This window comes from Drosophila simulans, chromosome X (genome assembly GCF_016746395.2).
Source record: "Drosophila simulans strain w501 chromosome X, Prin_Dsim_3.1, whole genome shotgun sequence".
In the NCBI taxonomy this organism is placed as follows: domain Eukaryota; kingdom Metazoa; phylum Arthropoda; class Insecta; order Diptera; family Drosophilidae; genus Drosophila; species Drosophila simulans.
In genome coordinates, this window is record NC_052525.2 from 20,347,371 (window position 1) to 20,361,664 (window position 14,294).

At 43.5% G+C, this 14,294-nt stretch overlaps 3 protein-coding genes across 4 annotated transcripts; 2 read left to right on the plus strand and 1 right to left on the minus strand.

The window, feature by feature from the left end:
* Nucleotides 1-3,409: 3,409 nt before the first annotated feature.
* On the plus strand, nt 3,410-4,338 carry LOC120285334. The gene is made up of 2 exons (XM_044923684.1): nt 3,410-4,024; nt 4,118-4,338. Exons 1-2 carry the CDS (start codon nt 3,742-3,744, stop codon nt 4,243-4,245), a joined length of 411 nt encoding a protein of 136 aa, XP_044779619.1. The 5' UTR covers nt 3,410-3,741; the 3' UTR covers nt 4,246-4,338.
* Nucleotides 4,339-5,030: 692 nt separating this feature from the next.
* LOC6726549 lies at nt 5,031-7,578 on the minus strand. The gene is made up of 2 exons (XM_002107467.3): nt 7,286-7,578; nt 5,031-7,224 (listed from the first exon to the last, which is right to left on the minus strand). Exons 1-2 carry the CDS (start codon nt 7,446-7,448, stop codon nt 5,324-5,326), a joined length of 2,064 nt encoding a protein of 687 aa, XP_002107503.2. The 5' UTR covers nt 7,449-7,578; the 3' UTR covers nt 5,031-5,323.
* A 701-nt stretch (nt 7,579-8,279) lies between these two features.
* LOC6726550 (NPC intracellular cholesterol transporter 1 homolog 1b) lies at nt 8,280-13,447 on the plus strand. Of its 2 annotated transcripts, XM_016174222.3 has the most exons (7): nt 8,280-8,366; nt 8,859-10,041; nt 10,205-10,506; nt 10,624-11,580; nt 11,640-12,049; nt 12,220-12,374; nt 12,516-13,447. In XM_016174222.3, the coding sequence occupies exons 2-7, from the start codon at nt 8,866-8,868 to the stop codon at nt 13,278-13,280; spliced, it is 3,765 nt and encodes a 1,254-aa protein (XP_016040217.1). In that variant the 5' UTR covers nt 8,280-8,366; nt 8,859-8,865; the 3' UTR covers nt 13,281-13,447. The 2 variants fall into 2 exon arrangements, with proteins under 2 accessions (XP_016040217.1, XP_039152670.1); XM_039296736.2 differs by lacking the exon at nt 8,280-8,366 and having other exon boundaries at nt 8,734-10,041.
* The last annotated feature ends 847 nt before the right edge of the window (nt 13,448-14,294 follow it).

The following is a 14,294-nucleotide window of genomic DNA, read 5'->3' on the forward strand; positions in this document are numbered from 1 at the left end:
TCAGCAGAACCGCATTTTCGCCGACGTGCAGCCGGAAAACTGCAATGTGCAAAACTCCGGGCATGCGATTTGAAAATTGTGTCGTCAGCTTGACACAATTTTCCAGAAAATGCGCCTGGAATGGAGCGGAGGGATAGCCAGCCGAAACCCAGTAACAAAAACGGGAGCAATGATATAGGGGTTATTTGCGGGTAATCGGGGCTAGGGGTATAGCTTTGCAGCGGCGCATTACGAGTTTTTGGGCTTCGGGAATCGGGATTCGGGATTTGGAACTCGGTTCTGCTTTTGTTGATGTAGGTCTGGATTTTCAGGACACGTGTCCCCGGCGGTACTGCGTTGGGTGGTCCTGCAGTGGGTGGGCTTTATAATTGGCCGATTTTCGTTTTATCTCGAATGTTTTTAATTTTATTTGAAAATTCTATAGAATTATATCAATTATACAGGTATGCTTCGCATTTTCATATAGGTATGCAAGCTAAATATTTAAATCTGTCCCCACTAATTTGTGTACGTGTGTGTGTAACTCCGGTTGTACGCGGTTGAGTATGTGTGCGTGTGAGTTCAATAGCATTTTGGGCTGTCAAATAAAAAATAAATAAAACCAAAAGTTTGCAGCTGCAGTGCAGTGAGAGAGAAAATGGCTTGGCGAACGGGAGAGAGATAGGCTCTAGTGAGACAGATAGCTTAACAGTCTGTTAACGCTGTGAGAGATTAAGGAAAAGCTTTTAAGAGCCAAAAATAATGGCCAAGAGACTTTAAATAGCCCTGCAAAGTGATCGTTTGCTCTTAGGCGATCTGAATATACAAAGCTCAGTTTTAAAATGTAGCTAAGAGGAGGACATTTAAATTTCTTTATCGGTTACAATTTGAAATATCCTATAAAAGGGGATTTATTATTTTCTACAATATAAATTTATATTAACATTCATTACCAAATAGTTTTATGTGAATTTTATTTTAATAATTATGTATTAGGCTTTACGTTGTGTATGTTGAACATAGGCAGTTACGTTAATGATGGTGGTCATTCAGGTCATATGTTATATAAATGTAATTATATTTAAGAGGTTTTTTTTAATGAGAAGTACCGATAAAAATGTAGTAGAACTTTAGGACAATGTTACACTCTGTGGACCGAATATATTTTTTATTTCCGGTGTTAAAGACTGAATCTACCTATTATGACGTATCTGACAGGCTAGTGATACTGATTAAAAACATATATATTATAGACTCCGTAGATACCAAAAATACATTCGGTAATAATTATTTCTCCATAGGCAGTTTTCACTCGTCTCAATCAAATCGTCCAATATAATTGGAATGGAAACCACTCGACGGTGTCCACTTTGTAGTGATCTATCTTTAGGTTCCACAACCCGGATAAGATAAGTAATCGGAAACGTTTTTGCTAAGGAAGCATGTAATCGAGTGTGCTTTAATTTGAGATGCATGAGTAAGCGAAGGAACTTGGATTTGATTGACCGAACGGTAAATAAAATATACGATTAAGAGTTAATACGGAGGAGGGGTGATAAGTGTATGACCCATTATAAATTGTGAAAATTCAAAAAACAGCAAGTAAACATAATAATTGGAACATGATTAGAGTGAAGTATATTCAGATGGAAGCAATAAAGTAGACTTATTCTTGTTCAGGCATAAACGATGTGGTAGAGAGACTTAGTTTACTAAACTAAACAATTTATTTCTAAATTATGAGATCTCATAACAATCCCGTCGAAATCTCAGGAACTATAAAAGGTGGAGGAACATCGAAGTTTTCGATGTTTTTGGCGCAAAACTCCTATGCTTTAAAAGTGGATGTTTTAAATAAAAACAAAAAAATGTATGGTTTAAAGATTATTTTTTTATTTAATATTGCTTAAATAAAAAGTCAGTTAATTAACTAAAGTACAACAATCTTATTGTCGTATACGTTTCCATCCGTCGCTGCTCCAATAAATAAAACAAATATACTAATTAGTGCAATTCAATGGAGAAGTCAACCAGTACGCATACGAGCACGAGCATACTTGCAAATATATACATACGTGCAACCAAAGACACTAGAATTATTCTAGTGTCTTCGGTGCAACCCTGCAAGCCTTATTCGGGAGTTAAAAACTTACATTTCATTTACATTTACTTAACTATGTCTTTCACAACGCCAGCCAACACCACCAGCAAGTCACAATAAATTTGCAATATGATATTAATAATTGTATTAGAAAATATGGAAAATTTCATTATAATTACAATTTATACGCTTTTCTCCTCCGATGCGCAGTAGATTCCTCGAAAAACATCGATGTTTGCGATTTTTCGAGAACATCGATCTTGGCACCGATGCTTCTCCACCTCTACTTTAAATGCTAGAAAGCTCCCCCTTTTCAAAATGTTGTTATATTTTCAGTATTTTTATTAGTCTTGTAAATTTCTATCGATCCAAAAAAAAAAAAAAAAAAATTGCCACGTCCACAAACCGCCGAACACTCCCACACGCACACTTTTTTTATTCCGTAATATCTATCGATAAGCCAAAAAAAAATATGAAGTTTCGCGCTGGCATTTCCAATAGGTGAGTAATGAGTAAATGAAAGTCGGCTAACTCGACTATATAATTCAACAACTTTTCAGTTCCCATGTGATGAGTGGGCGTGGCAGTCATTCCCGCCTCCCGATGAGCTTGATTTAAATATTTCATCCACTGGCGCTGAGGAATATCCTCTTCTTTGTCGCCCCTGCTGAATTTACCAACTCCTTGGTCTTCGGAAAAGGGTTATTCTTCTTGGGTGTCTGCTTGTTTATTTGGGTGTTGCAAGTTAATGCTGCCTTCCTTGAGTGAGGATGTCCTTTTTTTTTTTGCTGGGTGTATGATGACACTTAGGATTGGCAACGACCAAAAGTTATGAAAATTTTTTCGCAAGTTTTATTTTTCTGATTTTAACGGCGTAAACTTTTCGGGAAGCAAACGAATTACTACCTTAAACCTTAATTGGAAATAATAAAAAAATGGGAGTAAGCCTGACGATGATTCGAAATGCAAAAAGCTATATTAATAGGCCAATCTGACAAAGTATAAACTGAGTTTAAGATCAAAGTTTTAGATATTAACCCCTCTAAATGCCAATTGCTTGGTAAATAATGAAGTGTTAAAGTTAGAGTTTAAAAGCTAACGCTTTTCCATTTGGTTCTATACGTATTGCAAAGTCTTGGAATTTTCGGAGAAACGCTCTCTGCACTCAATGTTTTACGTAATTAAAAGAGCCTATCTGCTTTGGTTTAGCAGGCACATCTTCTGCAAAATTGCAATATCGCTGTATAGGACCATCTGGTAAGTAAAGGGTGTGGCCAGAGGAATTGATGGTAGTGCAAGGCAAAACGGTGGCAATCCTGCAACTAAAACAACCCTAGACATATATCGATAACTATTAGCAATCGAAAAACAACGAGGCTGGAATGACGTTTTGGAAATTATAACAAGGCAGCCTTTCCAGAGAAACACACACTTTAAGGAGACGCATAGAAACTCTCAAATTGTCGCCGGTGGAATCTAACATCTAACTCCACCAGTCCGGTCTACATTCTAGGATAGCGAGAAGATCCGGGCAGTACCGTAAGGAGACCGAGGCAGACTGAAGCACGTAGTGCGGATTGCAGAGAGGTAGAAGTCGTAACGGTGCTGGGAGAAGACAGAGACACCGGAGCAGACGCCAAGCGAATTACGGGGAAGCCCAAATGGAGAGTCGAAAACCGTGGCGGAAGATGGCAGAAGCTTTGAGCCCAGACGATCAGAAGCAACATGAAGAAGAAGCCCCGAAAATGGCCGGCCTAGGTCAGGGTCCGGAAGAGCCAGCCCTCCAAGAAGCAAGGGAGATCGGGCGTGTCGCCCGAATCATGCCACAGACGATGGAACTTTCCGCCATAGGTCAGGGTCCGGAAGAGCAAGCCCGCCAAGAAGCAAGGATGATCGGGCGTGTCGCCCGAATCATGCCACCGACGATGGAACTGTCCGCCCTAGGTCAGGGTCCGGAAGAGCAAGCCCGCCAAGAAGCAAGGATGATCGGGCGTGTCGCCCGAATCATGCCAGAGACGATGGAACTGTCCGCCCTAGATCAGGGTCCGGAGGAGCAGGGCCAGGGACCTGACTGCAGACCGGATCTTACCGGGGACCGCCCCAGTCTTCAAGGAGGCGGAACTAAGCCCCAAAGTGAGGGGGGAGACGTCGGGCGTCAAGGCTGACCGCCTGGAAGCAGTAAAGCCCCGCAGCCCAACCGCTTGGCAGCACGGAGAGAGTATGAAGAGGAAAGCGTGCCAACAATAAAGGTGAAGGAAATAAGAACTACTGAGTGTTGTTCCTGGAACGGGGTGATCACGTTTGATATAAATTTGGTGAGACGAGCGCACGAAATCTTCTGAGCTAGCCGCGCGTATCTCGTAGCGAGTACAACCAACTAAATCAGTTCAGTCCGGGTTGTAAGGACAACTGAGGAAGGTGCTTAGAAGACTGCTGAACTGAGAAACGAAACGGAGTCCGGGGGCAGTGTCAATGGATAGCCAGGGAACTGCATATAATCATTTAATTTAATTAGAATAAAGTCAAAAGTGAACCAAATATACAACATTTTTATACCCGTTACTCGTAGAGTAAAAGGGCATACTAGATTCGTTGAAAAGTATTTAACAGGCAGAAGGAAGCTTTTCGGACTATATAAAGTCTATATATTCATGATCAGGATCAGGATCGATAGCCGAGTCGATCTAGTCATAATATCTCAGAATTTATAAAGGCTAGAAGGTTGATATTCAGCATACTGATTCTAGAGACAAAGACGCAGCGCAAAATTGCCAAAATTTTAAGCCCATTTTCGATATTTTTTTTTTAATTATATTGAATATTAATTATTATTATATATTTTTTATATTATATCATAATTTAATTAGACATGTAAATTTCTATCGAATTGCCAAATAACTTTTTGACACGCCATAAAACCGCCCACATGTTTGAAAAATTGTTGGATATCTTTTCATAAATTTATTACGCGCTTGAATTTGCTGATTTTTATTGTATTTGGCTGGTTATATTTCCTTTTTTGAGTTGCAAACAACTGCCTAAAATCATAAATCTAAATCATAATCCCATTTAAAGTATAGTATCTTAACAGATTAAAAATTTTATAATTTTGGAAAATGTATTAAAGTAAATTCTAACCTATGCAAGACCTCCATTATTGGCATGTCCAGGGAACTGGGCCCAACCACTAAGAATTATGTGAGAGATTCAGTCGACGCCTTGGAAATGAGCTGAAGTGAGGCATTAAGGTATACCGGCGTACTCCTTCACAACAACCTCCAAATATATTGGCTCCCTATGATCGTTGGTGAAAACGCGCAAGTCGTGATTGCTGAGACGCATATGGTTTTTGTTGGATAACATGAAGTCGAGAGGGTCCTGCGATTTGTGGAGTTCTCGGACCTTCATGATGGAGCTTCTAGTGACATCTAGTCGTCGGCTGAGTACAGTCATAGCCACGTGGATGGGGCAAGGCAGATCCCTGCTGGCCATCCACAGAGCGAGGGTCTCCTCGTCTTCAAGGCCCTCGAACCGCACCTTCCTTCCCTCCGCAGTTCCCGTCCGGTTCCTGCAAATCATCAAGAGCAGTGGCAAATGGCTGCCAAAATGGTCGTAGGCTTCTGGTAAACCTGTGTTCGGTGTGGGCATAAATCTGACGCCGGGCAGGGTGCAGGACCTATTCCGAACGCCACCGTAAACCAGCACGGAAAGGCACTCTGTCTTGCCCAGCCGGAAGGCCCTGGGAGTGAAGACCATTAGCACCTGTTCGTCCTCGAAAATCTCACGCAACTCCTTCCCCGGCTCATCCAAATGCCAGCATATGAAGTGTGCCAATAGAGTGTCGTTCTTCACCGCCGGACATTCGTCGTAGTTTAAAGGACACGCATACTGCACCGAATTAGTCAAGACCTTCTTAAAGGGAATACTCTTTTTCCGGAAGTGCTGGCGATATTCATGATCCGTCGTTGCGTGGAGCCACCGCAACTGGTCCATTCGCAACTCTATGTCCTGCACCTTATCAGCGTGACTCAGCTTATCGAACTCGGTCACAAAGTACTGTGTCCTCTTCAGGGATTCCTCCGAGTTCTTGAACAGCGGTAGACCAACCCAGCCCGCGTCTAGGCGATCAATGGGCTGGAACTTTAGCTTTTCGCTCCGACGATAAAGTCCGCCGATCCGTGGGTTTTGTTGGTTTGGTACCCTATTCAAATTCGAATTCTTCCACGCCTCCGTGAAGGTATCGCTGGAACTCATAGGCTCTAGTGGCTCGAAATCGGATTCAACAATCGTGCTGATAGACTTCTTCAAACGCAATTTATCTGGCTTACAATTCATCAGCTCCTCTAAGCGTTTCCCGGATACTTTCATAGAAGAGCTCTCCACTGGATTAGGGGCGTGTGAGCCCCCAAACATCTCACTGTCGCTGCTATATAAATGGGTCTCCAACGCTGAGGGTTTGGCGGGAATTTTTGGACATAATGATTTTATTTTTTCCCTAGTATATTGACGTTTACTGGGTGATTTAGTTCGTTTACCAAGAATTATGCTTCCACTTTTAGCTGGAAATTTTCCCCAAATATTAGATTCCATGGTAGAGTGCACGGACTTTGGATTTTTAAAATGTGAACCGGTGGGCGAATCCTGGTATAGCTCGATCGTTGAACATTGATTTGCAAGTTCCTCATCGAGTCTTGCTTCTGTTTCCTGATCTTTGGCAGATTTAGATTTAGAAGTATTTTCTATGATGTTTTCATTTTTGGCTGTATTCGATGGATTTCTTTTAGGAACCCGTTCGGTCTCCTTACTCAACCGCTCATCTAGAGATTTCAATGAATCCGCCGCCTCAGTGCCAGCATTTCTTTGGCGCTCCATACAGAACAGCTCCAAGGAAGTTAGAGGAATTCCCAAGCACTCAAAGTGAGTACTGCGCCTATACAAATTCACAAAGCCTATTCCTGGATAAGTGGTATCCTCTGAAGATTGCGATATATCCTCTTCGATTTCGGTATTTCGAGCGATTTCCCCACCCACCTCACGCTCTGATTTGGCTTCGCCCATAGGAGGCGCTGGAATGCAGAGGTTGGCCTCGATTTCGTGGACCAACTTCAAGTAACCGTTGGCAAGGTTCTTCAGAACTCCCAACTCTACGTTATAGAAACAAAGTTGACTAGAATAATATATAGATTCATAAGATATAGAACATACTCTGCGGTGCCAATTCTGGACCCATTGCCTTACTGCCATCACCATCCTCCTCCTCAGCATCCTGACCATTCTCAAATTGGGAATCCGGAACTTTACGGTGATTCTGCTTTTTTTCAATACGCGCTAGGGTCTTTTTCTCCGAGTAGCAGAACTTTTTGGCCATTTCACTTAAACTAATTTAAAAACTGTATGTAAACAAAAAATTTTATCAGACTTCCACATAGATCAAGCAAAAAAAATTGCTTGCCATCTGATGGATTACACAAACGAGATACGATTACAATTTTCTGCTTCAAATAAATATCGAATATACACTTATTTATATGCGACGAATCATTTTCTGGGTTCCCCTTCCAAAATTATCACAATTAAATCAACATATACTGATTTTGAAAATATAGATTTATGTTGGAGAGAACTTGCCAAGACGAAAATATAAAATAGTATGTTTAAATACAAATTCAAATGAGATTGGAGATTATTCAAATCTGATTCAGTTCCAGGAACCAGGCGTTCGATTCCCTGAACACAAAAAATCAGATTTGCTACTCGCTTGGCCAACAAATTTTGGCTACTTCAGGTGGTTGGTATTTCTCAGTGAATCACTCATCCGGCGCAGATTAAGACCTTCGCGCCGAAGTTGCCGAGCAGTATAAACTTTACGGCAGTCGAGGGTCTCGAGAGGTCTTTTAACTTATCAACAAACAAGGGAACAGGTGTTCCAGCAAAGAGCCGATCGCGATTTTATTGTGCCGGCGAGCTGAGCCAGCTGCTCTGGGGCCAATTCACCCGATCACTACGATAAGCCCAAGATACAAGCTCAGGTGTCTGCACAGGTGCAGTTCCAGCGAAGTGCCAACGTGCAAAAGTTTGAAGTAAGGATTATTGTGCACCTTTGCTAAAAGCAAATATAATAAATGTTTGAGTAAGAGAAAGGTAGCTGGCAGTAGGCCTCCGCAAAGCGCTGAAAAAACAGAATCAAAGGTTCCACGAGCTACAGATATTCGGATATTCGGAAAGATACAATACTAAGTTTCTTATCAACAACGAATGTTGGTGGATGCCAATTACACATCTGAGTGTAAAATCATTTTATTATTAAGTATTGTTTTAAGGGTGTGCATCTACAAGAAATACTTTCGAAGAAAGCTACTGTCTGCTTACTCTACCATCCAAAGAAGTGTGCTCCAAGGGACTTAGCTCCGGAATTGACCTCTAATATCTAATCGTTTTTCGATCACCTGTCGCTATGTGAACATATTAATCCGCGTGAAGATAAGGTCCCTGCATACCCATTAAGCCTGCTCCAACACGAAATCCAAATGAATTCAGAAGCTTATCGCCATGCGATAAGGCCGGGAAAAAAATAGCGAAAGAAACTCAAAACGGGGGAAATCTAATCGACGGGTACTCCACCCGATTTCCGATATAGCCTGCCCACCATTTAATGTGTTAATGGTCAGTGGATTGGTCTGGGTTTGCTTCAGTTAGTGGCGTGCTGCCGGCGCGAATTGTTTTCACTCTCTACGAGGAGTAGAGTTCTATAGATTTATTTATTTATATTTTTTTTTAGTGCCGAAATGAAAGTGATTTTTGCCACTATATGGCTTATAGCCGGCGCTTGGTCACAAAGCGCAGAGCAGTTGGGATGCATTTGGTATGGCCAGAGTCACATGATAGGTCCCCATTGGGTGAATAAGGCCGACACGAATCCAGCAAGACCTCTCAATAGCCCATCTGCAGAGGCCATATTCGCCAAGAGATGTCCCCTGTTGTACAAGGAGTACAAAGGTGAAAGTGGCGAGGATGAGCTCAGCCTGTGCTGCGATGCGGACCAAATCGAGACCATGGAGGCTGGATTATCACAGGCAGACGGTGTCTTCTCCAGATGTCCCACCTGCACAAAAAACATGGCCTTGACCGTATGCGCCATGACCTGTGCCAAGAACCACACTCTCTTCTTGACCGCCTACACTGACACAAACGAGGCAAATGTGGACTATGTGCAATACATTGATTATCGACTTACGGATGATACGGTATCGAGGATCTACAACAGCTGTATTGGGATACAGCACACCCAAACCGGACGACCTGCCATGGATCTGGGCTGTGGCAGCTACAATGCCAAGACCTGCAACTACCGGAGATGGTACGAGTTCATGGGCGACGTTTCCGGCGACTACGTGCCGTTCCAGATCAACTATAAATGGTCGGAGGACGCGGAGGAGGGTTCCAATGAGATATACCTCGATCTGAGCCCCCTGAAGTGCGGCGAGAGTTACGAGGACAGCTACGCGTGCGCCTGCATCGACTGCGAGGAGTCCTGCCCGTTGACCGATGCTCCTACGGGTCCCGACGAGCTGTGGAAGATCGCGGGATTGTACGGAGTCACCTTTATCCTGGCAATAGTCATCGCCTGCGTTCTGTCGATCTTTATTTTCTGGGGTGCCTTTGGCAAGAAATCGGCTCCTAGTGTCTGCATGCCCACCCTTTTCGGCGAGTTTTTCTACCATGGCTTCCGCATCTGGGGCACCTTTTGTGCCAAACACCCGGTCGTAGTTCTGGCGCTCTGTTCCTGGGCCATCGCCGGACTGTCCTTCGGCATTCGGTACATGTCCATCACCACGGATCCTGTGGAACTGTGGGCAAGCGAGCAAAGTCAGACGAGGATCGAGAAGGACTATTTCGATCAGCACTTCGGCCCGTTCTATCGCAACAACCAGATGTTCATAAAGGCCGTCAATCAGACATATGTAAGTAGCATCTAACTAGGCTGTTAAAATGTCAGTTATGTAAAATTCTTTTCAAATTGCTTGTAAAGGACATCAAATTACTTTACTAAAATAGTCCAGTTTTGTGTAACTTGTTCAAAAAGCCCTTCTAAAAATCTATCAATATCTTCGATACTCTTTACAGTTCACCCACGAAACCTCCAGTGGTGTCCTGAACTTTGGTCCAGCCTTCGAGTATAACTTCCTAAAGGAAGTCTTCGAGCTGCAGGAGTCTATTATGAAATTGGGTATGGCGGACAATGAGGGCCTCGATAAGATCTGCTATGCCCCTGTGTTAATGGCTGGTGAAACGCCCACAGTCGATCGCTGCGCTATCCAGTCGGTTTATGGATATTTCCAGCACGATATGGATCGATTTGAGAACTCCTATGTCGATAGCAACAACTACACCATTAACTACCTCAATCAATTGGAGGATTGTCTTCGGTGAGCAATATATTTCTATAAATATACTAATATAATGACGAAAGATAATTAGGTCAAGATATTTAAGTTTTCTTGCCAGACCTGGTTCACCTAAAATGTACCATTTCGTGTTTTCAGAGTCCCCATGATGGAGGATTGCTTTGGAACATTTGGCGGACCCATTGAGCCTGGGATTGCGGTCGGTGGCATGCCTAAGGTGGCGGTGGGTGAGGATCCGGACTACATGCTGGCCACCGGCCTTGTGGTCACCTTCTTGGGTCGGAACTATAACGACGAGTCCAAGCTGGAGCCGAATATGAAGTGGGAAAAGCTATTCGTGGACTTCTTGCGGGACTACAAGAGCGATCGACTGGACATCGCCTACATGGCCGAGAGGTCCATCCAGGATGCGATAGTGGAGTTATCCGAGGGAGAAGTGAGCACAGTGGTCATCAGCTATGTGGTGATGTTCGTGTACGTGGCCATAGCTTTGGGACACATTCGCAGCTGTCGGGGCTTCCTGAGGGAGTCTCGGATAATGCTGGCCATCGGAGGCATAGTCATTGTCTTGGCATCAGTGGTGTGCAGCTTGGGCTTCTGGGGTTACCTCGACGTAACCACCACAATGCTGGCGATCGAAGTGATTCCGTTTTTGGTGCTCGCTGTTGGAGTGGATAATATCTTCATAATGGTGCATACGTACCAGAGACTGGATCATTCGAAGTTTAAGACCACACATGAGGCAATTGGAGAGGCCATTGGACAGGTGGGTCCATCGATACTCCAGACGGCGGGCAGTGAAATGGCCTGCTTTGCCATCGGGTGTATTTCGGATATGCCCGCTGTGAAAACCTTCGCCATGTATGCCGCCATCGCCATTCTCCTGGACTTTCTGCTCCAAATCACCGCTTTTGTGGCCCTGATGGCCATCGATGAAAGGCGTTACTTGGACGGACGACTGGACATGTTGTGCTGTGTGAGGAGCGGTGGAAAGAAGACCAACGACGAGGACGCGGACGGCGTGGATAGACCCAAGGAGGTCGGTTTGCTGGAGACCATGTTCAAGAACTTCTATTCCCCCTTCCTACTGTCGAAGTAAGTGGAGGTACCTGGGCACCATTGACATACTATCCTAATTTTAACTGCCATTTTAGGCCCGTAAAGGTGTCCGTGCTGCTGATCTTCACCGTGATTACCTGCCTTTCGCTTATGGTGACGCCCTCCATTGAGAAGGGTCTAGATCAAGAGATGTCCATGCCGAAGAACTCCCATGTGGTCAAGTATTTCCGCTACATGGTTGACCTGCTGGCGATGGGAGCTCCGGTCTACTGGGTTCTCAAGCCCGGACTCAATTACTCCGAACCGCTGCAGCAGAATCTCATCTGCGGCGGAGTCGAGTGCAATAACAACTCACTGTCCGTCCAGCTTTACACGCAGGCCCAGTACCCGGAAATTACCTCATTGGCCCGACCAGCCTCCTCCTGGCTGGATGACTATATCGATTGGCTGGCCATCAGCGATTGCTGCAAGTACAACGTCACCACCGGCGGATTTTGTTCCAGCAGTGAGTATTCATCGAATCCTTTCGTTTTTTCTACTCCAATAGCTTTGCAATAGTATTATAAGAAAAATATTATTAAGTAACAATTAATTAAACAATGGAAGAATGTAGTTAGCAAATGCATCCCAGACACGATATAAAAAACTTTCAACCTTTATGATTGCTATTTCTAGACTCAAAAAGTGAAGACTGTCTGCCCTGTGAACGAGGATTTACTGAGAATGGTCTAAGACCTGATGCCGAAACCTTTAACAAGTACATTCCCTATTTCCTATTCGATCTGCCAGATGCCGAGTGTGCCAAGGCTGGTAGAGCTTCATATGCTGATGTGAGTAATATCCTAATTAGGGATTTATATTTAATATATTTAAATATTTATTTATATTTATTTAGATTCAATTTATATTTAGATTTTTAAGCTTGGGAAATGAATATAACTGAATAAAATTCCCCATTTCTATTTTTATAGGCCGTGATCTACACCATCGACGATGTGGGAATGTCCACTGTGCAGGACAGCTACTTCATGCAATATTCCACAACATCGACCACCTCAGAAGAATTCTATTCGCAGCTGCGCGAAGTGCGAAGAATTGCTGGGGAGATAAATGCGATGTTCGAAGAGAATGACGTGGACGCGGAGATATTCGCGTACTGTGTTTTCTACATCTACTACGAGCAGTACCTGACGATCTGGGGAGATGCAATGTTTTCGCTAGGAATGTCCTTGGTGGCCATATTCTTGGTCACGCTATTGATCACTGGTCTGGACATCACATCCACGTTCATCGTACTCTTCATGGTGATCTGCATATTGATCAATATGTTGGGCATGATGTGGGCGTGGAGCATTAATCTTAATGCCATATCGCTGGTGAATCTGGTGGTTTGCGTGGGCATTGGAGTTGAGTTTGTGGCCCATATTGTGCGGTCCTTCAAAAGGGCGGAAGGAACTGCCCAGGAGCGGGCGCGCCACTCCCTTAATGTAACCGGAAGCAGTGTCCTCTCGGGCATAACTCTCACCAAATTCGCGGGCATCGTTGTCCTGGGCTTCTCCAATTCGCAGATCTTCCAGGTGTTCTACTTCCGGATGTATCTGGGCATTGTCCTGATCGGAGCAGCCCACGGCTTGATCCTGTTGCCTGTTCTCCTCAGTCTCCTGGGTCCACTGCAAAAATTGGCCAGAAACACAGGAGCCGAGCCCAGCGCATCTATCACCATCACAACCAACTGATCGCAATAAAAAAAATAACTATACATATATATATCTTTAGTCAGTAAGGTGTGCCTGCCAGTGTGTGTCTGAAATCTTGTGTATGCCTGCCTTAAACGGTCTGATTTTTCTATTTACAATGAGCTTTTAATGTAAAAATAAATCGAACAAAACCGACAAAAAGACAATTTATCTTATCTATATTTACGAAAACAATTTCGTATTATTTGTTAAGTTTATGTTACACAAAATATTATATAATGTAAATAAAGTTTTTACTAGATAGATTTCGATGACATTAAGTGAACACAGTTTTCCATTTGAGACCTACAAGCTATTTTTCACTTAATCCAGCCTTAAGTTCGTGGAAATAGAGTTAACCCATTCTTTTTGTCCACTCTTACGTATATTTATAAAGATAATTTCTCCTTTAAAACGTGCATTTGGCCCAAGACAATTAACAGTGGGGGGTCGAGCCTTTGCCCATTGTTTATCGTCGTCGCACCTTTGCGTTTTATGGCTTAAAGCGACCAACTGCCGCGTGCGGCGTCAAAACAATAAACAAAAAGTCGCACAACCCAACGATTTCCCGGCCCCGGGCTTCTGGCCAACCCCTGTTTATCCTGAATCCTTGATGGCCTGGTCCTGGACTTTCGGAATACACAGAACGTCTTACGCCTTTTGGGCAGAAGTTTAACTTCAGTTCAGATTTTTTAATGATATTTCCTAGTCGCTTTGGTCGAAGCTTGGGTGCTCTTTAATGGTTTAGATTATTATGTTGAGTTTTTCCAAAGGGGGTAATAATATATTAGTCAGTTAACTTTTACGCCTATCCTATCAGCAATCAGTCAGATAAATAGATACATAGATACATCCCATTTTCGACTTTCTCAGGTGAACCCGTTGAGAAAGGGAACTTGCTGGGTCGTCAAGGCCACAAAAGGGCGAATGGAGTAAGTTTTCCTGATGATGGCTTCCTTGTTTTTAACTGTTCTCGCCGCATGCTGGCCAGTCGAGTGTTCTGCGGCTTATGGA

Coding starts and splice junctions, on each gene's coding strand:
- LOC120285334 (XM_044923684.1), top strand. CDS start 3,742: ATGGAGAGTCGAAAACCGTGGCGGAAGATGGCAGAAGCTTTGAGCCCA. Junction 4,025..4,117: donor GATGGAACTGTCCGCCCTAG/GTCAGGGTCCGG, acceptor TGTCCGCCCTAG/ATCAGGGTCCGGAGGAGCAG.
- LOC6726549 (XM_002107467.3), bottom strand. CDS start 7,448: ATGGCCAAAAAGTTCTGCTACTCGGAGAAAAAGACCCTAGCGCGTATT. Junction 7,225..7,285: donor TCCAGAATTGGCACCGCAGA/GTATGTTCTATA, acceptor TCTATAACGTAG/AGTTGGGAGTTCTGAAGAAC.
- LOC6726550 (XM_016174222.3), top strand. CDS start 8,866: ATGAAAGTGATTTTTGCCACTATATGGCTTATAGCCGGCGCTTGGTCA. Junction 11,581..11,639: donor TCCCCCTTCCTACTGTCGAA/GTAAGTGGAGGT, acceptor CTGCCATTTTAG/GCCCGTAAAGGTGTCCGTGC. Junction 12,375..12,515: donor GTAGAGCTTCATATGCTGAT/GTGAGTAATATC, acceptor CTATTTTTATAG/GCCGTGATCTACACCATCGA.